Source organism: Choloepus didactylus, chromosome 6, assembly GCF_015220235.1.
Source record: "Choloepus didactylus isolate mChoDid1 chromosome 6, mChoDid1.pri, whole genome shotgun sequence".
NCBI lineage: Eukaryota > Metazoa > Chordata > Mammalia > Pilosa > Megalonychidae > Choloepus > Choloepus didactylus.
In genome coordinates, this window is record NC_051312.1 from 90,849,734 (window position 1) to 90,866,508 (window position 16,775).

Genomic DNA, 16,775 nt, shown 5'->3' on the forward strand with positions numbered 1-16,775 from the left:
CTTTCTTCTTTTAAAGGTGTTAAAATCATCACACAACAGGTTCAACCAAGTAAAATCTTGCCCAAACCAGTGACAGCAACTCTGCCCTCCAGTAGCAATTCTCCTATTATGGTGGTTAGCAGTAATGGTGCAATTATGACAACTAAACTGGTAACCACTCCTACTGGTAAGTTTGCCTGAACAACTTCTCATTCATTGAGCAGTTTCTCTGTACTAGCAATATCTTGCCTCTGGGTATAATAGAGATTAATGAGATGATACTTCAAAGAGGCCTTTCAACCCCCAATTGAAATTAGCTCTCTCTCTCGCTCTCTCTCTTTCCCTCTTTTTTCTCATGGTCTCCTGTTCTTTTCCTTTATAGCACTTACTGCAATTTCTGAATTCTTAGCTAATTGTTTGTGAACTTGTTTAATGTTGTTCTCCTTAGGCCATAAGCTGAATGAGGACAAGGGACCATATCTATTTTACTCACATGTATATTTTACTCATATGTAGAGAGCTGGCCTGAAGTAGGTGCTAAGTCAGAATTTGTTAGTGAATGAAAACATGGTTCCAGCCCACAAGGAACTTGCTCTGATGAGTTTGAGAGTCTGTTTTACAGTAATAAATGCTACTGAAACTGAGGGAAGCACGTGATGCCATTGTTCCCAGGGGTCACTCAAGGAAGTGACACTGTAGAACATTTCCATGGTACCACCCTTTGTGATCTTTAGCAGTTTACTTCATTTTTCTAAGTCTTTTCCTCATCTATTTAAGTGAGATAATAATATATGCCATAAGGTTATTGTGAATATTATGTAAAATCAGGTATGTAAAATTCCCAGCACAATGCCTAATGGCTATCACTATTAATTAATAATATTAGAATTAGCCATTACTATTATTTTAAATGTATGTAACTCTTACCTCTTTTTGAGGAGGGCCATTATTTAGATGACATAGTGTAAGTTGTGTAAAGTGAGACCTATCTCAAGTTTATAAGCTATCATTTATTGGCCAGTATGTAAATTCTCTACAGGCATTGCATTTAATCTCTATTAGGCTTTATTGTCTACATTTTCAGGTGGCAACAAAGAGACGTAGCAACTTGCCCAGAGTCATACAGCCAATAAGAGGCAGAACTGGGATTTAAAACCAGGTCTGAGTCCAAAGCCTATGCTTTCAAATATTGCTATTCTTTTATTGGATCTCTCTGTCATACTTCCCACCCAAACTTGTTCTCCATTTAGCACAAAGATAATACTGTTATGTGTATATGATTCTTCATGTTAGGGAAAGTTAGTGAAAACTAACAGTCTATATTTATATGTCTGTATAAGAATAAGTATTTCCCTTTTTAAAACCAAAGCTTAAGTTGAAAAAACTTTTAGTTGTAATTCAGCTGACTCAAAACTATATATCTCTGTAGCAAAGTTGTTTTGCTCGAGATTTTTTTCTTATTCAGATGTGTGCTTGTAATCAATTTAAACTAATTCTACTTAATGTTCTCCCCCTACCCCCTTTTTTGAATAATGGTTGTATTCTAAAAAAAGAAGTGGATAACTTGCTAAAGCATTGTTTATAATCTGGGTTTGTTGAAAAGGGCTATTATGGTAGCCTCTGAATAAATATGAAAAAGTTTTTTCACTTGAAGAGTTATCTTTGTCATTTTTTTAAATGCTCCCAAGGCTAATAATTCTTAGCTTAAGAACAATATTTCTGATTTACTTGATATGTGAAGAAGTGTAGTAGATTAATCTGATTAGTTTTTAATTCTTGTCTGAGAAGTCTGAGAACAGGAAAAAGTACTAGAAAAAGTGAGAATGGGTGTAAAAATCTTTCTATAGATATGAAGAAATACATTCCAACAGGTCAGTTAAAGTTGAGGAAATATATTAATAGAGAACTTTTTAGGTTAAAGAGAAATATTCCTGGCAATTTTTGGAAACTTCAATTTGAATCTCTAGTAAAGTGATGGAATAACCCTTTAAAAGATGGAACTATACTTAGAAAGTAGCAGAGTATAAAACATTTAAAGTTTGTTAAATTTTAGGCAAACAGTAATTCCTTGTTGGCTTAGTGCTACATTGGGTTTGGCACTGAAAACAGCATAAAACAGATGCAGAGACCTTAAATTTTACAAAAGAGATAGCTAAAATGCTCTGGCAGGAAAGATGATTAAATTTAAGTGTTTTTTTGGCATAAAACTAGTGGAAGAAGGGCATTGAAAGAAGGGAACAAAGTTAGCTATACTTTTTCTTGGGTTAGTAATTTGATACAGCACGTTGCAAACTTGTGTAAAGTTAATTCAAATTGATTTGGCTATAGATCTTGCTGTTTGCATTGAGAACTGGCTATAAAATTGTAATAAACGTTTTTACACTTTGAAATTCCATTTTCAAGTTAATGCAATGTAGATCGTATGGAATTATAATTAAACCGTACAAATTATCTTTCTTCTATAAACAATGACGAAGTTTTCTTTTGCTTCTCCCTTTTTATAGGCACACAGGCAACCTATACCAGGCCAACAGTGAGCCCATCCATAGGTCGAATGGCTGCAACCCCTGGAGCTGCAACCTACGTGAAGACTACCAGTGGTAGCATCATTACAGTAGTACCCAAATCATTAGCTACCTTGGGGGGCAAGATAATTAGCAGTAATATAGTTTCTGGTAGGTATATCTGAAATATATTAGAGGTATAGATGACCTTCAGTAAAAAGAAAAAACATATTTCACTGCTGAAGGATTCTGTTTGATCTCAATTTCCTGGTTAGAAATTTAAAGCTTTACTTTCAGCCCTTATGTTTACATTGAGTAAGTATAGTCTGAATTTATGTTTTTTAATTCTAGTATTAAATCCTCACATATTAAGCTTTTGATAGTTCTAAAATAGAAAGTATATTTAGTTGTTTTTCATCAAAATGGAAAGATGATGGTTTACATTTGCACAGAGATTTTTCATTTACAAAGTATTCTCCCGTATGTCAACCCATTTAGACCTAACAACTCTGAGGTAGTAGGTATCATTCCCAGTTTACAGATAAAGACAGATTTGGGTTTAGAGAGGTGAAATTGACCTGTCAAGGGCTCCACAAACTAGACAGTGGAAGAACTAATATTTGTTTAGCTAAATATGTTTGAGGAAACAGATCTCATAATTTCAGTTACTAATGTCACTTTAGCTCATTAAAATATTTGAACATCTTTATTTCTTTTCACCGTTTATGTTGAGTGTTTACTTTTTAAAAAAATTTTACTTGGATAGTGAAGGCTTATTTATTGGTAATTAATTTGAAACTTTACCTGGTTTTTATTGGCTCATTCATTCCTGCAGTATTTGGCATCCATTTTTATTGATTATTATTTTTTAATTAAAATGTTGTAAATAATCTGTTCAAGCAAGCCTTGTGGACTTTAAGTGTCTACCATTTTTGTAGGCTTGCCATACTTTGTATGTCCCAGGTGAGGTTTTCTAACATTTTAACATCAAGGGATTGAAATTCCTGGCAGTAATTTGATACTGCTGATAACTTCAGGAGTGAAAAAAAAAAACAAAGCAGGGCATGGTATTGGCATAAAGCACTATATTTAAAGCTGTTAATTTTGGCTTTGCTTTTAAGTGTAAGTGAGAAAATCCAGTGCTTGCCAAACTAAGAAAGGGGAAGCCAGGAGGGAAAGAATCTTCATATTCCAACTTTTTAGGAGGATATTTTAAATAACACAGTTAAACTCAAAGTATAATTTATTACTTAACAATATCTTTAAATAGTATAGACACTTATTTAATTAAAATTTTTTTTAAAAGTGATCACATTTTTCATTGGTAGGTAGCTTTTTAGGACCTTAAGGGTTTCTCACTTCTATGTGAATTCATAGTACTATACTGTCTGAAGGAACGTCCAGATGTCACAAGGCCTCTGTTTCCAGACTTTATTAATGATTTAGCTGCTTTGTTTTGTTAAAACAATACCGGTAAGCACATTTTCCTAGAAGTAGAGAGGTGGTATGAGATAGATACCCTATTTATGTATATGTATTACCTGCCTTTGTGTTTAAATGTAAAGCAACTCATAGTTGGTTGCTATGTCAAGTGCACAGGTATGCTGGAGACGAGTTACTGAACTTTTGCAGCACTACAGGATATGCTGGGCATACAGTTGAAACAATAAGCACGTGGAACTCTTTATGTCTCTACCTATGCTTTACTGCTTGACCCTTTTATTCCTCATTTTTGATTGCTGTGAACTGAACCTTATGTACAAGTCAATAAGCATTATAAAGACCCTTCCCTTATCTTGTATTTTTCTTTTTGTTCCATAATACTGGGATTTTGGTTAATTAGTAGTTTTTAATCTCTCGTTTTCTATTCTTAGTAAACTGACAAAATTGTTTGTATGAATTTAGACAGTTTGCTGCTTTCGTCTGTCAGCAGATGCTGAATTCTAGAGTCCTTTCCCTCCCCACCTCCTCCCCGCAACACAACAAAAAAGAAGTGCTTTCTTAAAATATGTTAAAACATCTAGATATAAGAATAGAAGGATTTTCTTTAAAAATATATATATACTTTTTCTCTCATTGTGGGGAGTTTGGAAAATATAGAAAGAGAAAGAAAATAGAAACCTTTAATTTTCACCATCCAGAGAAATGTGTTAAAGTTTAGGTATATTTCTTTTCATTCCTTTGTCTGTTCATGTGTGTGTATAAATGTGCTAATGTATACATATAGATTTAAAAAATTGAATTGACATCTAATATAATCTGTTTTTATCCTTTTTTCATATAATATTATTTTCCCATACTGTCAAAAGTATTTTGAACTCCCCCTCCTTTAGTGGCTGCACAAAAGTGCCTCACATAATGTATTTTAGCCATTTGCTTATTGTTGAGTGTTTTAGGTTGTTCATGGTTTTTTGGTCATTGTAAATAATCCTGTGATGGATATCATGATACATGAATTATTATCTGAAGTTCTTAATTCCTTTGTATAATGTCCTAGAGGGAAAGTTAATGCTTTCAAAGTGCTTTCTAAGAAAGAAAGGTCAGGTTTTTCTTTTTGATTAAAGGAGCCATTAAATGAAGGACATAACTCTTACCTTTGCAATTACTTAACTTGTAGAGTCAAATATTTATTTATATAGAGAGAGTACTAACATATTTTTAAGTTTCTTGGTAAGCTTTGTTGAAAGTTGGTTGAGGAATCACACTCATTTTGAACAGAAGATTGGATCCTTCAAAGATGAACTCATTCTGACTCTGAAGGGCATTATGAGAACCCATGACAATGACAAGACTTGATTTTGATTCTGTTGATATTTAGTACAGTGTCCAGGCAAGTAGCTGGGGTTTATATGCTTAGTCTTTCATTCATTTGCTCATTATTTGAGCAAAGTAACCTAAAATGTTACCCGTTGCTTCATTTACTCCTTGAGAGACCAAGATTGTCAAGGTGATTTAAGAATCTGTGAATAGTGAAATCTGAGTCAGTAAATTTGTCTTCTTCCTTAAGCCTACTATCATAGTGCTAAAACTTTTTATAGGTGTCTTTTTTAAAAAGAAATCACTGGAATGCATCAGTAACATAGCCCATTATGAACCAGATGTGATTCACAGTTGTCAGCACCCATTATATCTTGACCATAAGTAAAAACTGTCCATGTGGGTTCTCTGATATGCTGTGAGCCAGCTGCTATCCTAGGTGCTATTGTTCATAGGATTGTACATGAAGAACATTCTCTACCCTAAAGAATGCTTATCAAATGAACTTGTATATAGTTTTGTGTAACATGAACTATATACCAAGTATTATAAAAGCATAGAGGAGAACCTTCTATTTAAATATGAAAGAGCCACACTTCTTTCTTCAATACAGTATAGGTATCCCTGAGATTTAGAAACATGTTCACTGGAATTTTAGACTTTTATGATTAGTAATTCTAGTCATGAGTTTTATTCTTTTTTTAATATAATGCTGTGCTTGCTTTTCCTTATAGGCCTTTTTCTTCTGTTTTCTAACATTTCCCCCCATTTTGTTAAGCTGGTGAACTTGGTTAAAACTGTCTCATAAATTGACAGTCCTCTGTAATGGAAGGGATTAGACATTTTAGTAGATAAAATTACAATTTGCTTGTTAAGCAAGTTTTGTCAAAAACTGTGGTTCTTGTGTTTTGTATAGAGTTAAAATGTAGTTTACATTTCCTTGAGGTAAATTTTAATGTTTACTTTCTAAAAACACTTTGACATTAATCAAATATTTTGTGAGCTGCAGATTCAAAAGAGGTGTATACAGCTAATCACATTTTTTAAGGGTTTGGTGTTAAGTAAGAGTTAAAGTTGGTATAAGTGAATAATAAGCAGCTTGATTTCTGTGGCTAACAGCCCACTATTCATTCAGAAACTACAGATAAAGGGAAAAACAGTTGTGAAACTGCTCCATAGAAAAAAGTGCTTTTTTATATGTAACCTCTGAGTGTGTTACTTTGGGCTGATGAGACAGTAGATGAAGGCAAGTATATTATAAAGGTATTTTTTTCAACAATATTACCAAAATTAATGCTTAACTAGAATATTTTTATTAGAGCAATCTTATTTCTAAAGTTCTAGTAAGGAATGCTAAGCTTTTCCAGTGAAAAAGAATAAAATTGTGTTTTCTTTTTCTCCTTAAGGATTTATTAACCAGTGATGTTTACTGAGTAACTGCCTTGTGCTTTGCCATTTTTTTTTTTTTTTTTTTCCTCATTAAACTTTGTTTTAATGGGTCTCAAAATTCTGTGACAGATTTTTGGTCATTGTTTCCATTTAAAAAGTACTGATTTTAAAAACTAATAAAAGTGCCACACAAGAACAAATGGTCCACAAAACATTCCTTTCCTTCTGAAAGTTTTACGATGCATTGTTATCATTAACCAGTGTTTTTACTATTAAACTTAAATAGCCAATTGAGACAAACAATTCTGAGACCGTTCTTCCACCACTGATTACGACTGGGGTGGCAGGTGTTATAGGTAATATTCATTTAGCCTTCTGAGCTTTCTTGCCAACTCCAGCAGCCTTCTTTTCCACTGCCTTGATGACACCCCACAGCAACTGTCTGTCTCATATCCCGAACAGCAAAATGACCCAGAGGAGGATAATCAGAGAAACTCTCAACACACATGGGCTTGCCAGGAACCATATCAACGATGGCAGCATCACCAGATTTCAGAAATTTGGGGCCATCTTCCAGCTTCTTACCAGAACGATGATCAATCTTCTCCTTCAGCTCAGCAAACTTGCGAGCAATGTGAGCTGTGTGACAATCCTGCACAGGTGCATAGCTGGCACTGATTTGGCCTGGATGGTTCAGGATAATCACCTGAGCAGTGAAGCCAGCTGCTTTCATTGGTGGATCATTTTTGCTGTCCACCGGCCACATTGCCAGGACGAATGTCTTTTACAGACACGTTCTTGACATTGAAGCCCACATTGTCCCCAGGAAGAGCTTCACTCGGAGCTTCATGGTGCATCTCAACAGACTTTACTTCAGTTGTAACGTTGACTGGAGCAGGTGACCACCATGCCTGGTTTGAGAACACTAGTCTCCACTCAGCCAACAGGGACAGTCCCAATACCACCAATTTTGTAGACATCCTGAAGAGGCAGACATAAGGGTTTGTCAGTTGGACGAGTGGGTGGCAGGATGCAATCCAGAGCTTCAAGCAGCGTGGTTCCACTGGCATTGCCATCCTTATGGGTGACTTTCCATCCCTTGAACCAAGGCATGCTAGCACTTGGCTCCAGCATGTTGTCACCATTCCAACCAGAAATTGGCACAAATGCTACTGTGTCAGGGTTGTAGCCAATTTTCTTAATGTAGGTGCTGACTTCCTTAACAATTTCCTCATATCTCTTCTGGCTGTGGGGTGGCTCAGTGGAATCCATTTTGTTAACACCAACAGTTAGTTGTATCACACCTAGTGTGTAAGCCAGAAGGGCATGCTCATGGGTCTGTCCGTTCTTGGAGATACCAGCTTCAAATTCACCAACACCAGCAGCAACAATCAGGACAGCAGTCAGCCTGAGATGTGCCTGTAATCATGTTTTTAATAGTCTCTGTGCCCTTGGGCATCAGTGATGGTTACATAGTACTTACTGGTCTCAAATTTCCACAGGGAGCTATCAATGGTGATGCCATGCTCGCATTCAGCTTTCAGTTTATCCAAGACCCAGGCATACTTGAAGGACGCCTTTCCCATCTCAGCAGCCTCCTTCTCAAATTTTTTGATGGTTCTTTTGTCAATTCCACCACATTTGTAGATCAGGTGGCCAGTAGTGGTGGATTTGCACGAATCCACGTGTCCAGTACCTACAATGTTGATATGAGTCTTTTCCTTTCCCATTTTGGCTTAAGAATCAGCATTGGTTTTCATGACACCTGCGTTCTGGTGGCAAACCTGTTGCAAAAAAGTGTGCATTGCCATTTGATAGATGATTTGTAGGCCTGTAGAAAAAAATATGGGATGCCTTCTTTGAAAGGCAGAGGAACAAAAGTAGCTTTGGGACTGGTATGCTCAAGGACTAATGTGGAAACCAGCCTATTGACGGAGAGGTGTATTTTGGATAATCATGAGAATTAAAGTCTGACGGAATCTGGAAAGTTAGGCAGGGAAGTTGGGGCTCTATGTGGTGGGTAATGGGGAGTCATAGTGAAGAAGTTACTTATTAACCTAGAGTTTATATTGTGTTTTGTGGAGTAGGAACAAGTGAGATCAGATTGGTAGATGAAAACTCAGATTACATAAGATTTTTGAAATCCAAGAGGGGATTAGAACTAGATGCAATAGAGATTAGGGAGGTTTCTGACCAATTCAACATGTTCTGGGTTCTTGACATGATGAAATTAGTGTTTTTTAGTATGTTTTATTTGGCAAGGAGCACCAGAGCTACATGCATGGTGAAGAAATTTAAATAGGAAGATAATATGGGAAGCCAAAGGAGATTAGGGCCTGCCTGTTTAGCATTTTGAAAGATGATATATGTTCATGACATACTGGGTTTATTCACATACTTATTGAACACCTGTTATTGAGTATGTACCAGACACTGCTAAGCACTGAGGTATCAATGACATAAAAAGACTGCAGAATTTGGGGACTTACATTTTATTGGGGGATACAGGGAGTGAGGGTAAGGAACAAATTAATTTGAACTGAGAGTTCCAGTTTGGTCAATTAGAAGAATGTGGGGCATAAATTTGATAGGTAGACAAGAAGCAGATTGTGGAAGGATGTGTATAAGAGGGAAGATATTGTGCTTGGATTAGTAGATGCAAGTAGAGTGATCTTAATGGTTGAAAATACAGGATGAGGGTATAGATTAGAATTTCTTTCTCAGACTCTTCAGAGTGCTGCAGATTACAAAAGCATACATTTAATCTGTAACTTGTTCTTTGGGTCAATATTTGCTTTGTCTTTTTTAATCACTCAGGAATACATGGTTTATTTCTTTTCATAAATTTTCTTTAGAGTTTAGTATGTGTGAATTTTGATAAGTATTTACTCTTTATTTTGTTCTTTTATTGGAGTTTTCCCATCATGCCAGTCATATAGATGTAGTACTGAGTTTGGGGGAAATACTTATCATGAAATAGAGGTTCTTATTTGTTTTAGTTAACTGTTAGAGAAGGAATATTGATGGAGGAATTGATGGTGATGTTTTTAGATTCTAGGTTTGTTGTGTAGGTCCTCAGATTTCAAAGTGATGATTGCTTTAAAAGTCAGTTCTTAATATTCTCTCATACTTGGAAGATTTGTAACTTAAAATTCCAAGCCATCTCTTTTTCATCCTCATGATAGTCTTCATGTCATTTAGGGATGACAGCAATTACATGCATTAATTGTGTACAGTGTAAACATAGAAATTACCAAATATTACTAGTCCTTAACTCAGGCCTCCTTTTATTCCCCCTTCTTTATAGGAACAACTACCAAAATCACTACAATTCCAATGACTTCCAAGCCCAATGTGATTGTTGTGCAAAAGACTACAGGAAAAGGAACGACCATTCAAGGCCTCCCAGGCAAAAACGTTGTCACAACATTGCTAAATGCTGGAGTAAGTAAGAGTTTGAACTGCAGACTCAGCGATCCACTGAGGATTTTATAGACCAGCTATACAAATATTTGCCTAACAACTTCAGAATCCACGATGGCAGAATGGCTTGATTTACCACTGCTGTGATGTAATAACTGTTAAAACACCACCTACTGATGCCATTTTTCATCTTAATTTCTAAAACATATTGCTCATAACTAGGTTGCTTGTAACCATGATGTAGATTCTTAGCTTGGTTCCAGATAGAGAACTCCACTGGTTTAATGGCAGAGAGAGTCCTGTTGTTGAACAAATTTTATTCCTGCCAATAGATGTTGGTCTAGTAATTGGCTTAGGCTGGAGAAAGAGAAGTATTTGGGGTTAAGACCAAATTAATTGATGGAGATTTGTTACTTTTATTTTTTCCCTCTTTGAGCTAGTAAAAACAAAACAAAACAAAACAAAACAATAAAGAACAGATTCACTTGCTCTAAAGGCAGTTGAGCATAGTAGTTAAGAGCTTTGGGGAGAGAGATACTTGGGCTTTGTCTTAGTATTGTAGTCATTTGACCTTGGGTAACTTCTTCAACCTTCCTAATCCTTAATTTCTTTATTTGTACTCTGGAGATAATATCTGTTATTGAGGTTGTTCATTAACTGGTAACTATGTTGAAAGTGTTTATAACAGTGCCTGGACATAGAAAGTCCGTAATAAAGGTTTTCTTATTATTATTACTCTTGGTAATTAAGCTGTTATGGCTTGGTGGTGCCCCTGCCTTATCTGACTTAACTAGAAAATAGAATGTTACACTTCATTTAAGTAGATCTTATTAAAGCTTCTTAGGCATCACAGTCTTTACAATGTTTTCAGGATTTCAGCATTAGATTTTCTTTCACCACATGGGAGAACTTAGATTATTCTTAGCCTGAGTTCACAAACCAAGCAAAAAGTAAAGTCAGGATTAGAATTCAGATTTTTGGAAACCTTTATAGTATGGTTTGCATTTCCATAGATATTGATACATAAGAGGGAATACCATGCACCCTAGGTCCTATGACCACTTAGAGCTAAGAGTTGCATGTGAATCATAGTTGCTAGATATATTTGATAGCAATGATTTGACCCCAAGAAGTGATAGTAGAGAAGCAGATCAGAGTATAAAACCAGCCTCTTTACCAGACATGCACCTGCACCTATACTCAACTTGCTCACCTGTGCATGCCCATACTCACACATCAGAACAGCTTTTTGAAAACATAGCCTGCTAGTTAGTTTTGATTAGTTTTGAATGGATCCTCTTTCTTGGAGGGGCCTGTTGAGCTGTTTAAAAGAAGGCATTCCCATTTGCAAACTAGCAGCTCATAGCAAACAAACTAGAGCTCTTTCCAGGGATACCAGTGAAGGGAATGTGTGTGTTGAAATAAGTAGTCACATGACTGGCACACACTTCATGTTTCTCTTAGATAATTACAATAGGTAGTTAAACTTGCAAGGTCTGTAATCATATTTACCTCCAAGTTTCTGGAGTGATTGCTTTTTGCCAGTTCACCTGGGTGCTTTGTTTTTACTGGCTACTAAGTTTAGGTGGCTTTACATTAGATGATGATGACTAAAAATTAAGAAAAACTGATAAGGTGAGAAATTTCAAGTCTCTTCATATACTTTTTGATTTTATGGATCTTAATTTTTAATTTTAACAATTTAGTAAAATTGCTGTATTCGAACTTAATTTGGTTAAGTTCAAGTAAAAAATTTGGAGTTCATGCATGAATGACTATAAATGATACTTAAGAATAAAGCAAGTAAAATGCAGAAAATGATGAAAAGTTAATGGGCTAAAGCTGTCTATGAATAGACTAAAGTGATGTTAGTAGCATACTAATAATAAAACATACGAAACTCCTTAAGGTTTTTTTCCTTTGTATTTTTTCATATAACCTTAGAAAGAATGTTAATATCTCTGCTGAATTCATGTTTTGCCCATACTTTTTCATTTCACCCTATAGCCTTATAATTTAATATTTGGGGAGCTTAGCAAGTTTATTTTGTTTGTGTTCATTTAAGCTACTGGTATATTGCATAGTAATATATTTTTTATTACATAATGTTCATTTCAGATGAATTAGAAAAAGAAAGATGAATATGGGTGAGAGAGGAGACCTATAATCCCAATTCTTAGAGATAAAATTGTTAACATTTTGGAATATATTCTTCCAGTTTGTCTTCCTTTATATATATGTATTTACACACATGTTCTATGAATAGGATAGTATAATAAGTATTCTTAAATGAGGTCATTTTAAAAAAAAATCACTCATCAGGAAATAATTCTTTCTTGTGGACAGGGGTGGTTGAGAGGACTTCTAAAGTCATTTCAACTAATTCTAGTATTTGATCACCCAGGAACATTGTACTTTATCACATAATCTAAAGTCCCTTTTCCCATCATCCCAGTAAAATCATTCTGTGATCTTTAGTAAAAGGACAGTTTTTTATCATTTAAAAGCTTGTGTATATCAATCTCTTATATAACTATTGACTTCAATTTAGGGAGAAAAGACGATTCAGACCGTGCCAACAGGAGCAAAGCCAGCTATCATTACTGCTACAAGACCCATCACCAAAATGATTGTAACTCAGCCAAAAGGAATAGGCTCCACAGTTCAACCAGCAGCTAAAATCATCCCAACGAAAATTGTTTATGGGCAGCAAGGGAAAACACAGGTATGCTATAAGTTCTGGTGATTTTTCTTGACTCTTGAATATTTTAAATCCTGAATTCCCAGGTAGCAATATGAAGGAAAAGATCAGTACTCTTAAGGAAAAAAAAAGCAGAATGTTAAAAATTATGACTCAATGTATAATTATTTGCCTATTTTCAAAACCTATATTTTTCTCTTTAGGCACTTTTCCTGGTTATCTAAATATTTGTTTTATGCCATAGACAAAGATTGAAGAAGCCCCTTGGAATAAAATTTGCTGATGGTGTATATTGTTTTTTGAGTAGTAAATGGTTAAGGGAGGGTGGTAGTAATTCAGAATCTCTCAGAGAAAAGTATTTACATTTTGTAAGCTAAAATGGCCTTCTAAGGCACTTTATTTACTTATAAATCGCTTTACTTGAACCCTGAATTATGGAGAAGCTAGAGATATACTCATTTTTTCAACCAATAGAAGATAGGATTTAGGATTTTATATATGGCAAAATAAACATGTGGTGACAACATTTTAATCCATGGACCCAATTGAAGTCCAACTCCTTGAGTTCAGATTTTTGAAGTGGAATGGTCCTGTTTGAAAATTTTTCCCTCATTTCACTTGTTTCCATGTCTGTGGTTTTAACTTTTATCAGGAATTTGATCCACTACACATTCCATGTTGTGTCTAATTGTTGTCTAAACCATTGTTCCTCTGGAGGGTTTTCTTCAAAGATAACTTAGGTCCCAAGTTTACTTTGTGCAGGTGTGTCAGGAATTTTGTTTGTTTGCTAATAAAAACAAATCTGAAGGAGGCGGGGCAAGATGGCAGACTGGTGAGCTGTATGTTTTAGTTACTCCTCCAGGAAAGTAGGTAGAAAGCCAGGAACTGCGTGGACTGGACACCACAGAGCAATCTGACTTTGGGCATACTTCATACAACACTCATGAAACGTGGAACTGCTGAGATCAGCGAAATCTGTAAGTTTTTGTGGCCAGGGGACCCGCACCCCTCCCTGCCAGGCTCAGTCCTGTGGGAGGAGGGGCTGTCAGCTCCAGGAAGGAGAAGGGAGAACTGCAGTGGCAGCCCTTATCAGAAACTCATTCTACTGATCGAAACTCCAACCATAGATAGACTGAGACCAGACACCAGAGAATCTGAGAGCAGCCAGCCCAGCAGAGAGGAGACAGGCATAGAAAAAAACAGCACGAAAAACTCCAAAATGAAAGCGGAGGCGGAGGATTTTTGGAGTTCTGGTGAACATAGAAAGGGGAAGGGCAGAGCTCAGGCCCTGAGGCTCATATGCAAATCCTGAAGAAAAGCTGATCTCTCTGCCCTGTGGACCTTTCCTTAATGGCCCTGGTTGTTTTGTCTCTTAGCATTTCAATAACCCATTAGATCTCTGAGGAGGGCCCTTTTTTTTTTAATCCTTTTCTCTTTTTCTAAAACAATTACTCTAAGAAGCCCAATACAGAAAAGCTTCAAAGACTTGCAATTTGGGCAGGTCAAGACAAGAGCAGAACTAAGAGAGCTCTGAGACAAAAGGCAATAATCCAGTGGCTGAGAAAATTCACTAAACACCACAACTTCCCAAGAAAAGGGGGGTGTCCGCTCACAGCCATCATCCTGGTGGACAGGAAACACTCCTGCCCATCGCCAGCCCCATAGCCCAGAGCTGCCCCAGACAACCAGTGTGACGGAAGCTGCTTCAAATAACAGGCACACACCACAAAACTGGGCGTGGACATTAGCCTTCCCTGCAACCTCAGCTGATTGTCCCAGAGTTGGGAAGGTGGAGCAGTGTGAATTAACAAAGCCCCATTCAGCCATCATTTCAGCAGACTGGGAGCCTCCCTACACAGCCCAGCAGCCCAGAACTGCCCTGGGGGGACGGCACCTCACCTGTGACATAGCACAGTCATCCCTCAACAGAGGACCCGGGGTGCACGGCCTGGAAGAGGGGCCCCACTTGCAAGTCTCAGGAGCCATACGCCAATACCAAGGACTTGTGGGTCAGTGGCAGAGACAAACTGTGGCAGGACTGAACTGAAGGATTAGACTATTGCAGCTAGCTTTAAAACTCTAGGATCACCAGGGAGATTTGATTGTTAGAGCCACCCCCCCTCCCTGACTGCCCAGAAACACGCCCCATATACAGGGCAGGGCAACACCAACTACACACGCAAGCTTGGTACACCAATTGGACCCCACAAGACTCACTCCCCCACTCACCAAAAAGGCTAAGCAGGGGAGAACTGGCTTGTGGAGAACAGGTGGCTCGTGGACGCCACCTGCTGGTTAGTTAGAGAAAGTGTACTCCACGAAGCTGTAGATCTGATAAATTAGAGATAAGGACTTCAATCTGGTCTACAAATCCTAAAAGAACCCTATCAAGTTCAGCAAATGCCACGAGGCCAAAAACAACAGAAAATTATAAAGCATATGAAAAAACCAGACGATATGGATAACCAAGCCCAAGCACCCAAATCAAAAGACCAGAAGAGACACAGCACCTAGAGCAGCTACTCAAAGAACTAAAGATGAACAATGAGACCATAGTACGGGATACAAAGGAAATCAAGAAGACCCTAGAAGAGCATAAAGAAGACATTGCAAGACTAAATAAAAAAATGGATGATCTTATGGAAATTAAAGAACCTGTTGACCAAATTAAAAAGATTCTGGACACTCATAGTACAAGACTAGAGGAAGTTGAACAACGAATCAGTGACCTGGAAGATGACAGAATGGAAAATGAAAGCATAAAAGAAAGAATGGGGAAAAAAATTGAAAAAAATCGAAATGGACCTCAGGGATATGATAGATAATATGAAACGTCCGAATATAAGACTCATTGGTGTCCCAGAAGGGGAAGAAAAGGGTAAAGGTCTAGGAAGAGTATTCAAAGAAATTGTTGGGGAAAACTTCCCAAATCTTCTAAACAACATAAATACACAATCATAAATGCTCAGCGAACTCCAAATAGAATAAATCCAAATAAAACCCACTCCGAGACATATTACTGATCACACTGTCAAACACAGAAGAGAAGGAGCAAGTTCTGAAAGCAGCAAGAGAAAAGCAATTCACCACATACAAAGGAAACAGCATAAGACTAAGTAGTGACTACTCAGCAGCCACCATGGAGGCGAGAAGGCAGTGGCACGATATATTTAAAATTCTGAGTGAGAAAAATTTCCAGCCAAGAATACTTTATCCAGCAAAGCTCTCCTTCAAATTTGAGGGAGAGCTTAAATTTTTCACAGACAAAGAAATGCTGAGAGAATTTGCTAACAAGAGACCTGCCCTACTGGAGATACTAAAGGGAGCCCTACAGACAGAGAAACAAAGAAAGGACAGAGAGACTTGGAGAAAGGTTCAGTACTAAAGAGATTCGGTATGGGTACAATAAAGGATATTAATAGAGAGAGGGGAAAAAATATGACAAACATAAACCAAAGGATAAGATGGCTGATTCAAGAAATGCCTTCACGGTTATAACGTTGAATGTAAATGGATTAAACTCCCCAATTAAAAGATATAGATTCGCAGAATGGATCAAAAAAAATGAACCATCAATATGTTGCATACAAGAGACTCATCTTAGACACAGGGACACAAAGAAACTGAAAGTGAAAGGATGGAAAAAAATATTTCATGCAAGCTACAGCCAAAGAAAGCAGGTGTAGCAATATTAATCTCAGATAAAATAGACTTCAAATGCAGGGATGTTTTGAGAGACAAAGAAGGCCACTACATACTAATAAAAGGGGCAATTCAGCAAGAAGAAATAACAATCGTAAATGTCTATGCACCCAATCAAGGTGCCACAAAATACATGAGAGAAACACTGGCAAAACTAAAGGAAGCAATTGATGTTTCCACAATAATTGTGGGAGACTTCAACACATCACTCTCTCCTATAGATAGATCAACCAGACAGAAGACCAATAAGGAAATTGAAAACCTAAACAATCTGATAAATGAATTAGATTTAAACAGACATATACAGGACATTACATCCC

At 36.8% G+C, this 16,775-nt stretch overlaps 1 protein-coding gene across 14 annotated transcripts in view; it reads left to right on the forward strand.

Moving 5' to 3' along the window:
• The window catches only part of EMSY (EMSY transcriptional repressor, BRCA2 interacting), a 111,268-nt gene that overhangs the window by 61,127 nt on the left and 33,366 nt on the right, over nucleotides 1-16,775 (forward strand). For all 14 annotated transcript variants that reach the window (XM_037840747.1, XM_037840754.1, XM_037840755.1 and 11 more), the window contains 4 exons: nucleotides 17-166; nucleotides 2,484-2,654; nucleotides 9,937-10,073; nucleotides 12,604-12,777. In XM_037840747.1, the coding sequence (XP_037696675.1) occupies nucleotides 17-166; nucleotides 2,484-2,654; nucleotides 9,937-10,073; nucleotides 12,604-12,777 (632 nt within the window). The remainder of the gene's footprint in view (nucleotides 1-16; nucleotides 167-2,483; nucleotides 2,655-9,936; nucleotides 10,074-12,603; nucleotides 12,778-16,775) is intronic.